At 41.1% G+C, this 14,125-nt stretch overlaps 1 protein-coding gene across 1 annotated transcript in view; it reads right to left on the reverse strand.

The window, feature by feature from the left end:
* Positions 1-14,125, reverse strand: part of LOC143803909 (chitin synthase chs-2-like) — a 141,263-nt gene that overhangs the window by 18,759 nt on the left and 108,379 nt on the right. Inside the window, exons 13-14 of the mRNA XM_077281668.1 lie at positions 11,462-11,849; positions 8,519-8,574 (exon numbers count right to left, since the gene is read on the reverse strand). Coding sequence (XP_077137783.1) covers positions 8,519-8,574; positions 11,462-11,849 — 444 coding nt within the window. The remainder of the gene's footprint in view (positions 1-8,518; positions 8,575-11,461; positions 11,850-14,125) is intronic.

The raw sequence follows: 14,125 nt of genomic DNA on the forward strand, positions 1-14,125 counted from the left end.
TCCAGTCATTTCCTTGCCGGTCATCATTGTAACCAGAGCCTTCGGTTGCATGTTCCTGCTACTAGTCTGCTGATCAGCTAAGTGGACTTTGTCCTTTTGTTTTGTATCTTTTGTCCAGTTTGCAGTTTTTGTTATTCTCTGTAGCTGGAAGCTCTTGCGGGCTGAAATTGCCACTCCTGTGTCATGAGTTGACACAGGAGTCTTAAAGTAATTTCAGGATGGTTTTTTGAAAGGGTTTTCAGTTGACCGTGAAGTCTTCTTTTGTATCCTTCTGCTATCTAGTAAGTGGACCTCTCTTTGCTAAATCTACTTTCATACTGTGTACGTCTTTTCCTCTTAACTCACCGTTATTACATGTGGGGGGCTGCTATCATCTTTTGGGGTATTTCCCTAGAGGTAAGCCAGGTCTGTTCCTTCCTCTACCAGGCGTAGTTAGTCCTCCGGCTGGCGCGTGGCATCTAGGAAGTCGTAGGTATGCTCCCTGGCTACTATTAGTTGTGTGGTAGATTTAGCTCACGGTCAGCTCGAGATTCCATCACCCAGAGCTCGTCCGTTATTTTTGTGTTCTGATGTTTCCTTGCCATTGGGAATCATGACAGTATGACCGGCCTATGTTAAAGTTATTGGCAGAAGAAAGGAGAGAAAAAAGAAGTCTGTAGATTTTTTTTTTTTTTTTTTCCCCCTATGCTTGCTCCATAGTTGGATCAGTTGTATTTCAGCTCTAATTACAGCCTTTGCCTTTCTCTCCTTATAATCCTTGAATGGCTCTGAGCTCACCTGTTTAAAGATGGATCCTCAGAGTTTGGCTGCAGGTTTAAATAATCTTGCTACGAAGGTTCAAAATTTACAAGATTTTGTTATACATGCTCCTATTTCTGAACCTAAAATCCCTACACCAGAGGTGTTTTCCGGTGATAGATCTCGGTTTCTGAATTTCAAATATAATTGTAAATTATTCCTTTCTCTCAGACCTCACTCCTCAGGAGATCCTGTCCAGCAGGTTAAGATTGTAATCTCTTTGCTGCGAGGTGACCCTCAAAATTGGGCATTTTCATTGGCACCAGGGGATCCTGCGTTGCTCAATGTGGATGCGTTTTTCCTGGCTTTAGGGTTGCTTTATGAGGAACCTAATTTGGAGATTCAAGCTGAAAAAGCTTTGATAGCCCTATCTCAAGGGCAAGATGAAGCTGAGATATACTGCCAAAAATTTCGTAAATGGTCTGTGCTTACTCAGTGGAATGAGTGCGCCCTAGCGGTAAATTTCAGAGAGGGCCTTTCTGATGCCGTTAAAGATGTTATGGTCGGGTTCCCTGCGCCTACAGGTCTGAATGAGTCCATGACAATGGCTATTCAGATTGATCGGCGTTTGCGGGAGCGCAAACCCGTGCACCATTTGGCGGTATCTTCTGATGAGACGCCAGAGAAAATGCAATGTGACAGAATTATGTCCAGAAGCGAGCAGCAGAATTATAGGCGTAAAAATGGGTTATGCTTCTATTGTGGTGATTCTGCTCATGTTATATCAGCATGCTCTAAGCGTACTAGGAAGGTTGACAAGTCTATTTCAATTGGCACTTTGCAGTCCAAATTTATTTTGTCTGTAACCTTGATTTGTTCATTATCAGTTATTACCGTGGATGCCTATGAGGACTCTGGCGCCGCTCTGAGTCTTATGGACTGGTCCTTTGCCAGGCGCTGTGGGTTTGACTTAGAGCCTCTGGAAGTCCCTATACCTCTGAAGGGTATTGATTCTACACCTTTGGCTTGTAATAAACCACAGTTCTGGACGCAAGTGACTATGCGTATGACTCCAGACCATCAGGAGGTGATTCGCTTCCTTGTGTTGTACAATTTACATGATGTTTTGGTGCTTGGATTACCATGGTTACAATCTCATAACCCAGTCCTTGACTGGAAAGCTATGTCTGTGTTAAGCTGGGGATGTCGGGGGGTTCATGGGGACATACCTTTGGTGTCCATTTCGTCATCTACTCCCTCTGAGATTCCGGCATTTTTGTCTGATTATCGTGATATTTTTGAAGAGCCTAAAATTGGTTCACTCCCTCCCCACAGGGATTGTGATTGCGCCATAGATCTGATTCCTGGCAGTAAATTTCCAAAGGGTCGTTTGTTTAATTTATCTGTGCCTGAACATGCTGCTATGCGCGAGTATATTAAGGAGTCCCTGGAAAAGGGACATATTCGTCCTTCTTCATCACCTTTAGGAGCCGGTTTTTTCTTTGTCTCTAAAAAGGATGGCTCTCTGAGGCCTTGTATTGATTATCGACTCCTGAATAAAATTACAGTCAAATATCAGTATCCGTTGCCTTTGCTTACTGATTTGTTTGCTCGCATAAGGGGGGCTAAGTGGTTCTCTAAGATTGATCTTCGTGGGGCGTATAATTTGGTGCGAATTAAGCAGGGGGATGAGTGGAAAACCGCATTTAATACGCCTGAGGGCCATTTTGAGTATTTAGTAATGCCTTTCGGCCTTTCTAATGCACCTTCGGTCTTTCAGTCCTTGATGCATGATATTTTCCGTGAATATTTGGATAAATTTATGATTGTGTATTTGGATGATATTTTGATTTTTTCTGATGACTGGGAGTCTCATGTTCAGCAGGTCAGGAGGGTTTTTCAGGTTTTGCGGGAGAATTCTTTGTGTGTAAAGGGTTCAAAGTGTGTTTTTGGGGTTCAAAAAATTTCCTTTTTGGGGTACATTTTTTCCCCTTCTTCTATTGAGATGGACCCTGTCAAGGTTCGGGCTATTTATGACTGGACGCAGCCTACTTCTCTGAAGAGTCTTCAGAAATTCTTGGGCTTTGCTAATTTTTATCGTCGATTTATAGCTGGTTTTTCTGGCGTTGCTAAACCTCTGACGGATTTGACTAAGAAGGGTGCTGATGTTGCCAATTGGTCCCCTGCTGCTGTGGAGGCCTTTCGGGAGCTTAAGCGCCACTTTTTGTCTGCCCCTGTGTTGCGCCAGCCTGATGTTTCTCTTCCCTTTCAGGTTGAGGTCGATGCTTCCGAGATCGGAGCGGGGGCGGTCTTGTCGCAGAAAAGTTCCGACTGCTCGGTGATGAGACCTTGCGCGTTCTTTTCTCGAAAATTTTTGGCCGCCGAGCGAAACTATGATGTTGGTAATCGGGAGCTTTTGGCCATGAAGTGGGCATTTGAGGAGTGGCGTCATTGGCTTGAGGGTGCCAGACATCAGGTGGTAGTTTTGACTGATCACAAGAATCTGATTTATTTAGAGTCTGCCAGGCGCCTGAATCCTAGACAGGCACGTTGGTCGTTGTTCTTTTCTCGGTTTAATTTTGTGGTCTCGTACTTACCGGGTTCTAGGAATGTTAAGGCAGATGCTCTTTCTAGGAGTTTTGAGCTTGACTCTCCTGGGAATTCTGAACCTGCTGGTGTCCTTAAGGATGGGGTAGTTTTGTCTGCTGTCTCCCCAGATCTGCGACGTGCTTTGCAAGAATTTCAGGCGGATAGACCTGATCGTTGTCTGGTAGACTGTTTGTTCCTGACGATTGGACCAGTAGAGTCATCTCGGAAGTTCATTCTTCTACTCTGGCAGGTCATCCGGGAATTTTTGGCACCAGAGATTTGGTGGCTAGATCCTTCTGGTGGCCTTCCCTGTCTCGAGATGTGCGTGTTTTTGTGCAGTCTTGCGATGTGTGTGCTTGGGCCAAGCCTTGTTGTTCTAGGGCTAGTGGGTTGTTGTTGCCCTTGCCTATTCCGAAGAGGCCTTGGACGCACATCTCTATGGACTTTATCTCGGATCTCCCTGTTTCTCAGAAGATGTCTGTCATCTGGGTGGTGTGTGACCGTTTTTCTAAAATGGTTCATTTGGTGCCATTGCCTAAGTTGCCTTCCTCATCTGAGTTGGTCCCTCTGTTTTTTCAAAATGTGGTTCGCTTGCATGGTATTCCGGAAAACATCGTTTCTGACAGGGGTACCCAGTTCGTGTCTAGATTTTGGCGGGCAGTCTGTGCCAGGTTGGGCATTGATTTGTCTTTTTCGTCTGCATTCCATCCTCAGACCAATGGCCAGACGGAGCGAGCTAATCAAACTTTGGAGACTTATTTGAGGTGTTTTGTGTCTGCGGATCAGGATGATTGGGTTGCCTTTCTGCCGTTGGCAGAGTTTGCTCTTAATAATCGGGCTAGTTCTGCCACTTTGGTGTCTCCTTTCTTTTGCAATTCAGGGTTTCATCCGCGTTTTTCATCTGGTCAGGTTGAATCTTCGGATTGTCCTGGAGTGGATGCGGTGGTGGATCGGTTGCATCGGATTTGGGGACAAGTGGTGGATAATTTGGAACTGTCCCAGGAGAGGACTCAGCAGTTTGCTAACCGCCGTCGTCGTGTTGGTCCTCACCTTCGTGTTGGGGACTTGGTGTGGTTGTCTTCCCGTTTTGTCCCTATGAGGGTTTCTTCTCCTAAATTTAAGCCTCGGTTTATCGGTCCTTATAGGATTTTGGAGATACTTAACACTGTGTCCTTTCGTTTGGACCTCCCGGCATCTTTCGCTATCCATAATGTATTCCATCGGTCGTTGTTGCGGAGATATGAGGTACCGGTGGTTCCTTCTACTGAACCTCCTGCTCCTGTGCTGGTGGAGGGTGAATTGGAGTACGTTGTAGAGAAGATCTTGGATTCCCGTATTTCCAGACGGAGACTTCAATATCTGGTTAAATGGAAGGGCTATGGTCAGGAAGATAATTCTTGGGTAACTGCCTCTGATGTTCATGCCTCGGATTTGGTTCGTGCCTTTCATAGGGCTCATCCAGATCGCCCTGGCGGTTCTTGTGAGGGTTCGGTGCCCCCTCCTTAAGGGGGGGGGTACTGTTGTGAATCCGCTTTTTGGGCTCCCCTGGTGGTTGCTGGTGGTACTGGTGACTTGTGTGTGCTTTGCTGTCTCAGTTCACCTGCTCCCATCAGTGTTTGGGAGTTTCCTATTTAGCCTTGTTCTCCAGTCATTTCCTTGCCGGTCATCATTGTAACCAGAGCCTTCGGTTGCATGTTCCTGCTACTAGTCTGCTGATCAGCTAAGTGGACTTTGTCCTTTTGTTTTGTATCTTTTGTCCAGTTTGCAGTTTTTGTTATTCTCTGTAGCTGGAAGCTCTTGCGGGCTGAAATTGCCACTCCTGTGTCATGAGTTGACACAGGAGTCTTAAAGTAATTTCAGGATGGTTTTTTGAAAGGGTTTTCAGTTGACCGTGAAGTCCTCTTTTGTATCCTTCTGCTATCTAGTAAGTGGACCTCTCTTTGCTAAATCTACTTTCATACTGTGTACGTCTTTTCCTCTTAACTCACCGTTATTACATGTGGGGGGCTGCTATCATCTTTTGGGGTATTTCCCTAGAGGTAAGCCAGGTCTGTTCCTTCCTCTACCAGGCGTAGTTAGTCCTCCGGCTGGCGCGTGGCATCTAGGAAGTCGTAGGTATGCTCCCTGGCTACTATTAGTTGTGTGGTAGATTTAGCTCACGGTCAGCTCGAGATTCCATCACCCAGAGCTCGTCCGTTATTTTTGTGTTCTGATGTTTCCTTGCCATTGGGAATCATGACATGAAACCTTTTGAAATGTGGTTTAGGGTAAGAAAATAAATTGGCATCAATGCAGAAATATTGATCAGTTAATGGACACAGAATGGTCAGATTTTCACAAGACAAAAGTTTTGTCGCCCACAGAAAGTAATGTGATATTCAAACAAATAATTAACTTAAAATACAAATATATGTTGCATAACATTGGTGAATGAAGTTGTGGTGCTATTAGAGTCATATTTAATATTTTGTGTGACTTCCATGAGCTTTAAGGACTGTATCCATGCAGTTCAACAATGATTCATACAATTTATTAATGAAGTCATCAGGAACAGCAAAGAACGCAATCTTACATGCCTCCCAGAGCTCATCTAGATTCTTTGGTTTTGTCTTCCAAGCTTCCTCTTTCATCCTACCCCAAACATGCTCAATGATGTTCATGTCTGGTGACTGGGCTGGCCAGTCCTTGAGCACCTTGATCTTTTTTGCCTGGAGGAACTTTGTTGTAGAGATGGATGTATGAGATGGAGCACCATCCTGCTGCAGAATTTGACCCCTTTTATGATTTGGTTTATAAGAGGTAGCTAATACTTCTTGATATTTTAGGCTATAGATATTGCCTTCCTTCTTGCAAATGTATCGCACACCCCATACTGAATGTTACCCCAGACCATGATCTTTCCACCACCAAATTTAACTATTTTCTGGGTGTATTTTGGATCCATACGGGTTCCAGTATGTCTCCTGCAGTAATTGTGGCGGCTGTGGTGTTATTCTGAAGATTCATCAGAGAAATCCACCTTCTGCCACTTTTCCAGCATCCATCTGTTTAGCAGGCTGTGGGACTTTGCAAATGCCACACAGTTTTTTATTTGCCTTTTGTTTAGTGCTGGCTTCTGGGCACTGATTCGACCATGGAGGCCATTTCGAGACAGAATCCTACAAACTATTCTAGTTGACACAGGTACTTGAGGTGACCTGGCCTGTTGGAGCTCTGCTGCAGTGGAAGAGGGGTTTGCTTTGGATTTTCTAACCAACAAACGTTCCTCCTGAGCAGTTGTCTTGCGGGGTCTGCCAGACCTGGGCTTGTCAAACACATCTCCAGTCTCTTCAAATAGTTTTTTAATTCTTTGTACTTGACGTACTTGGATCTGGTCTTCAGCCTCTTGATAATCCAGGCTTTGGTCGTAGGGTAGATTTTTGCATGTTGTCATAGCTCAAGTTGCAGTTCAAGTGAAGATCTGGGGTGCTGGGTTTCTTTTTATACACACACACACACTAATTAACCGAACATTTACTGAGCACAGATGAGGATGTAAAATAGGATTGGGTGCATTATATGACCAGGTGACAAAACTTTTGTCTTGTCAAAATCTGACCATTCTGTGTCCATTAACTGATCAATATTTCTGCATTGATGCCAATTTATTTTCTTAACCTAAACCACATTTTGGAGGGTTTCAGCTTTCAAAAGAATAATTTATTCAAACAATGAATGAATTTAACGTCAGGTTATAGGTTTTTATTTACATAAAATGGATAAGCGACATAACTTCTATCAGGGAATGTAGAATAATGCACCCCATAGCAGTTTAATGTGCCCCATACTGCGGTTTTACAAAAAAAAAAGTTTCTCCTTACCTGGCCGAGGTCCAGCGGTGTCCTCCCCTACAATTCAGCTGAGGTGCGCCTCATTGTTCCGGTGTATTACAGTAACGTCATACATCGGCAATGTGTGTGCTGACGTCAGGTGCCAGCTTGTGATTGGCTGGTGTCTGTTAACTGTTGCCGTTAACTGTCTGAGAACTCACAATCAGTTACTGAAGCCACTGGGGCCCGGTGAGAAGAATACAGGTGTGACAAACATGCAAAAGAATAGAAAATCAGGAAGGGAGCAAACACTTTTTCACACAGCTGTATTTATAATTAACAACTGGCTCTATAATAAAATAATATTAGAAAAAAGATCCAAGAATAAATACAGACCCCACAATACATATACAGCTCTGGCAAAAATTAAGAGACCACTGCAAAATGTTCAGTTTGTCTGATTTTTCTCTTTATAGGTATATTTTTGAGTAAAATGTAAATTTTTCATTTATTCTATAAACTTCTGACAACATGTCTCCGAAGTTCCAAGCAATAAATTTTGTATTTTTTTTCTGAAAAGGAGAAGTGGTCAAAATTACAAAAAAACAACAGTGCTTTCAGACCTCAAATAATGCAAAGAAAACAAGTTCATAATCATTTAGAAACAACAATACTAATGTTTTAACTCAGGAAAAGTTCAGAAATCAATATTTTGTGGAATAACCATGATTTTTAATCACAGCTTTCATGCATCTTGGCATGTTTTCCACCAGTCTTTCACACTGCTCCTGGTGCAAACATTTAAGAAGTTCTTTGTTTGATGGCTTGTGACTATCCATCATCCTCTTTATTAAATTCCAGAGGTTTTCATTGGGATTCAGGTCTGGAGATTAAGCTGCCATGACAGGGTTTTGATGTGGTGGTCTCTTAATTTTTGCCAGAGCTGTATAAACCATGCTGAATGAGCATAGACCTAAAATACAGACCTTGGATCAGACCTTATAATAAATAGACCCTTAAAATAATTGCAGACCCTAGACCAGTCCCCATAAATAAATACAATTAAATTAAAAACAACCAAAACAAACCCTCAAAATATGTACAATTTGCCTAAATTAATAGAGACCCCTGGTATCTTTCCGGAAAAGTAGTTGCAACTCATTATTTATTGCAATTCAAGGAAAAACTGCAACAAAAATGCAATGTGCAATAAATCTCTGCCGGTGCCACCATCTTTGTTTTGACATAGCACACTCTGTGGTAGCCCACTCTTGTCTCTTGCTTGCCTTAAAGACTATTCATTTACTTTTTTTTATGCGTTGGTAAAATGGAAATAAAGCTTATTATTATCACTACTTATGCAGCTTACAATGCAGACTTACCTTCCTCATGTGTTACTTGGTTTTCTTTAATTTCACATTCATTTTCATAAAGTTCCCTGCAGGCAAGAAAAAAGATATACAGACAATGTAATAGCCTAACCAAGCTTTAATTTGACATAATTACTCTTTGTTTTTGTTTTTCTGCTCTAATAAAATGAATCTCAACATAAAGACGATGTCCTCTACTGGACAACCCCTTCTTATCAGCTCCACTGCCCATCATAAAATAAAAAAACTGTATAGGAGACATTCCTAAAATCACAGCATTGCGGTAATATGCAGTTTTTTTTATTTCATGATGGACAGTGAAATTGTAAAGGAGTTGTTCAGTATTGGACAACTTCTTTAATGAGTTTGAGCATTGTGCTATCATAAAAAATACCTACACTATATCTACAACCATAATCCCCCTCCATGCCCATAGCCAATCTAGGTCATGAGGCAAGGTACCCACAATTTAATTTGCCAAACCTGTCATCAATGTTTTGCCTCATTCAGACATTTGTGAATTATGTACAGTACGTGTTCTATACACATTTTCCATGGATAGAATTAATTATAGTCCATGTGGTTGTTCACATGTCCGTGGCTTCTTTTGGGTTGAGTGGTCCACAAAAAAATGGAGACATGTCTCATTTTTATCCATGTCATAGATCCAAAATAGTCATGCAAGCCTCACCAACACCGGTGCTCCTACAACCCTCAACCTATTGTCTCCATCCCCACCATCCTGTACAATGTAAGCTCGCAAGGGCAGGGTCGTCACCCATCTGTATCAGTCTGTAATTGTTAGTTTGCTTACTGTAAGTGATATTTGTATTTTGATGTAACCCCGTCTCATGTACAGCACCATGGAATCAATGGTGCCATATAAATAAATAATAATAATAATAATAATAATAATACAAGTCTATGGGTCCTTAAAAATCACTGACAGAAGACATTGTCGTCTGTGTGCTGTCTGTTATAGAGATTGTAAGAGATTGGAGAAGGTTTTTTATTTTTCCATATGTGAAAATCTCAGATGAAAGACTGATGAAAATCAGATCCAAAACATTGGACAAAACTGTCCCTTTTTTTGCGTAGCGAAATATCACTGATGTCTGAATGAGACCTGTTATCTGCAGAAAAAGTAAGACTTGATAACCACAACTATTCATTCCATTCTCCTCTATAACTTGTAGGTAATATTTGTCACTAGGGATAGTCACGTTACTATGTTCATATTCCTGCCTAGAAAAGGTATGATTCGAAACACATCAAGATCCTTAAGATCCTGTATATCAGACTGAGTTTTTCCTAGAATTCAATAACTGTAATGGAAAAGTCGTTATATGAAGCGAATGAAGGACAAAACACTCTATTCGTTATTATTGCAGTTGATCCCCTTTTGTCTAAGTGTTGGTGTTTTTTGCCTGTTTTTAATTTGTGCTTAATTGTTTTTTTTATCTGCTAATTTTTTTAAAGTCTATTTTTTTTTAGCTATTTTAGCTACTTTTATTGCACCATCAAATTACACAGAGCTTTACAGACATCATCATTTTATATACAGGGTGATTCATTTGCTACTTTGCTGAAAAATTGCTGTAACTTCTAAAAAAATGTTGTTGACCATGCTGAAAATTGTACTGTACATACTTTGGTTCATGAGAAGTGGTCTCGCCAACTTGTTGCCTTACCGGTCATCTCCACTGTGAGATAGATTTGTCTTTCTGTGCATCAGTAGTTTATAGTAGTTTATCGTGGTACTTGCATTTCACTCCAGGCAAGTTCCTTATTTGTTAACAATGTACAGATACAGTTTGGAGGAGCGTGTTTTCTTTGTGAAAACTTGTGAAAAACTGAGCCCTTAAGATGTGCCAAAGTGAGTTTCTAAATAATTTTTAAGGTCAAAATCCTCCGTCCATACCGTGTATTCTGTCATTAGTGATTAAGTCGGAATTTAACGGAATATTACTGGGTAGGCATGATGGAGGATTTCTGAAAATGTCCGAGAAAAAAATTCAAGATGTGAAACTGCGACTTTTGGCATTTCCATGTAAATCGTTGCACAGGATTTCCTAGTAGACAGGCATGTCATATTCCACATGTCAATGAGCGACCAAGAAAGGTCATGTTCACCCTTAGAAATCACTGTTGTTCAGGAATTGAAAGGGTCCGATCACGAGAAAAGAATTCATGATTGCTGAATTTTTTCTTTGAGGCCATGTGTACAGTAACGAGCCATGAACATTACAGGCACTCCCTGAGAACATAGAGCTACAAATTCAGGCTTTGTCCCCAGACATCCTCTGAAATACATTCAACAATATGGAACGGTGTGTGCAGACGTGCTTGGATGCGACTGGTGGACATTTTCAACATGTGCTTTAAAACTTCAGTTTCTCATGAACCAAGGTCCAAATTTCAGTACGGCAGATCGGCTCTTTTAGAAGTTACAGTAACTTTTTGGGGTAAAGTAGTGAGTGAATCAATCTGTATATTCACCTGTTTTTTTATGTTCACCCTTGTCAAAATGTTTTTGCACAAATTTTGCGACAATTTTGTTGTACATGCAACTTTTCGAGTCTAAACGTAAGGCAAAAAAAATATATGGACAAAAATAAAGAGCATTTCTACATATTGAGCAGAAGTCATTAATCACATGCAGTTGAAGAGTTTCTCGCAATAATAAGGCACTGCATACAATAAAGCAAGAAAAGAGAATTCACCGAAACTGCAAAAGATGAATTGGGCCCTAAATGCATGCGGCTTTTTTGCATTGCTGTATTATCTGAAATGTTGCTACTTTTTAAACAGGGCAATGCTGGTAAAAGATATCTATTGGCTCTAAGTTGGAATTTTATATAAGTTTTATGTAAGATCACATTCTCAATATCATAGTTTTTTTATCCAGTGATGGAAATACTAAACAAGATTAAGATGTCTTCTGCTTCACGTTACCTTTTTGCATCCATGTTATCAATTTGATCTTCTATTATATCTGATTTTTTTTCTTGGTCATCACATTTTGAGTCATAGACCTGTACATCGATATGCCAACAGAGGCATTTACAGTTTTTTTGGCATTTGACTTTTTTTGTTTTTTGTTTCTTTTTTTCTTTAGGTGCCACTGTCTCTCGAGTTCCCCAGGACACTATGTGCATATTAACTAATGAGTATATTGTTAGTAGAAGATAACCACTTGGGACACATATAATGTATAAAAGTCCATATATCAGTAGAAAAAACTCCTGAGGGTGAAGTAAGGCTGTTATGACATATATTATGCCCATGGAGATGAGAAATAGGCCCGTGGGTGTCATGAAGGTTTGTTGCTTGATTATGTCAGCTACAAAAAAAAAGAAAATTAATTTTTCAGAAAGGAAAGGACATGGGCAAATATTAGGCAATATGTGAATACAAAAAAATAACTGTGACCCTACTCTGCCCTTCACCTCGACAGCATAACATGGTGCTCGCTGCCTTCCCTGCAGTAATGATACTACATCCTTCTCATTTAAAGATTTTGCTGTATTTTCATGACTATGAAAATTGTACATTCACACTGAAGGCATCAAAACTATGAATTAACACGTGTGGAATTATATATTTAACCAAAAAGTGTGAAACAGCTGAAAATTTGTCTTATATTCTAGGTTCTTCAAAGTAGCCACCTTTTGCTTTGATGACTGCTTTGCACACTCTTGGCATTCTCTTGATGAGCTTCAAGAGGTAGTCACCGGGTTGGGACGATCAGTTGTGTTGAGCAGATCTCTTGTGGATACACAGCTGATAGTCCTACCGAATAGACTGTTAGAATGTGTATTATGGCAAGAAAAAAGCAGCTAATTAAAGAAAAACGAGTGGCCATCATTACTTTAAGAAATGAAGGTCAGTCAGTCCGAAAAATTGGGAAAACTTTGAAAGTGTCCCCAAGTGCAGTTGCAAAAACCATCAAGCGCTACAAAGAAACTAGCTCACATGAGGACCGCCCCAGAAAAGGAAGACCAAGAGTCACCTGTGCTTCTGAGGATAGGTTTATCCAAGTCACTAGCCTCAGAAATCGCAGGTTAACAGCAGCTCAGATTAGAGACCAGGTTAATGCCACACAGAGTTCTAGCAGCAGACACATCTCTACAACAACTGATAAGAGGAAACTTTGTGCAGCAGGCCTTCATGGTAAAATAGCTGCTAGGAAACCACTGCTAAGGACAGGCAACAAGCAGAAGAGACTTGTTTGGGCTAAAGAACACAAGGAATGGACATGAGACCAGTGGAAATCTGTGTTTTGGTCTGATGAGTCCAAATTTGAGATCTTTGGTTCCAACCACCGTGTTTTTGTGCGATGCAGAAAAGGTGAATGGATGGACTCTACATGCCTGGTTCCCACCGTGAAGCATGGAGGAGGAGGTGTGATGGTGTGGGGGTGCTTTGCTGGTGACACTGTTAGGGATTTATTCAAAATTGAAGGCATACTGAACCAGCATGGCTACCACAGCATCTTGCAGCGGCATGCTATTCCATCCGGTTTGCATTTAGTTGGACCATCATTTATTTTTCAACAGGACAATGACCCCAAACACACCTCCAGGCTGTGTAAGGGCTATTTGACCAAGAAGGAGAGTGATGGGGTGCTACGCCAGATGACCTGGCCTCCACAGTCACCAGACCTGAACCCAATCGAGATGGTTTGGGGTGAGCTGGACCGCAGAGTGAAGGCAAAAGGGCCAACAAGTGCTAAGCATCTCTGGGAACTCCTTCAAGACTGTTGGAAGACCATTCCCGGTGACTACCTCTTGAAGCTCATCAAGAGAATGCCAAGAGTGTGCAAAGCAGTCATCAAAGCAAAAGGTGGCTACTTTGAAGAACCTAGAATATAAGACATATTTTCAGTTATTTCACACTTTTTTGTTAAGTATATAGTTCCACATGTGTTAATTCATAGTTTTGATGCCTTCAGTGTAAATTTACAATTTTCATAGTCATGAAAATACAGCAAAATCTTTAAATCTTTTGGTCTGTACTGTAAGTTCATGTCTCGTGCACACTGATTAGGGTCGATTTCTTACTTTTCTATGTAACCATAGGCACAAATGATGATTCTAATCAATATATTCATATATATATATATTCTTTCATAAAGAATTTTGACTTATATTTGCTTTTACTTTCAGAAAAATAAAAAACTGATTTTACTTTAAAGTAAATAGCAACAAATGTATGTCTGCATACATAGGTTATTTTTTATGGTTGTGGTGGTGTTATGATCCGGTGACCCTGGAGCCGCATGAGACTATCTCTGGAGTAGGTGGTACCTGTACTGACCGCAATCCTAATACTGACACCGCAACTAGAAGTAGCCGTGGGATGTACCTAACCAGGCCTAGACACCTCGACACTGCCGGAGGACTAAATACCCCTAAAGATGGAAATGGGAAATCCTATCTTGCCTCAGAGCAGAGCCCCAAAGGATAGGCAGCCCCCCACAAATATTGACTGTGAGTTTAAGAGGAAATACGTACACAGGCAGAAAAGACAGAGTTTAGCAAAAGAGGCACTTCTAGCTAAATAGAAAAGGATAGGACAGAGTTCTAAGCGGTCAGTATTAAAACACTAGAAAAATCC

Source organism: Ranitomeya variabilis, chromosome 2, assembly GCF_051348905.1.
Source record: "Ranitomeya variabilis isolate aRanVar5 chromosome 2, aRanVar5.hap1, whole genome shotgun sequence".
Taxonomy (NCBI): domain Eukaryota; kingdom Metazoa; phylum Chordata; class Amphibia; order Anura; family Dendrobatidae; genus Ranitomeya; species Ranitomeya variabilis.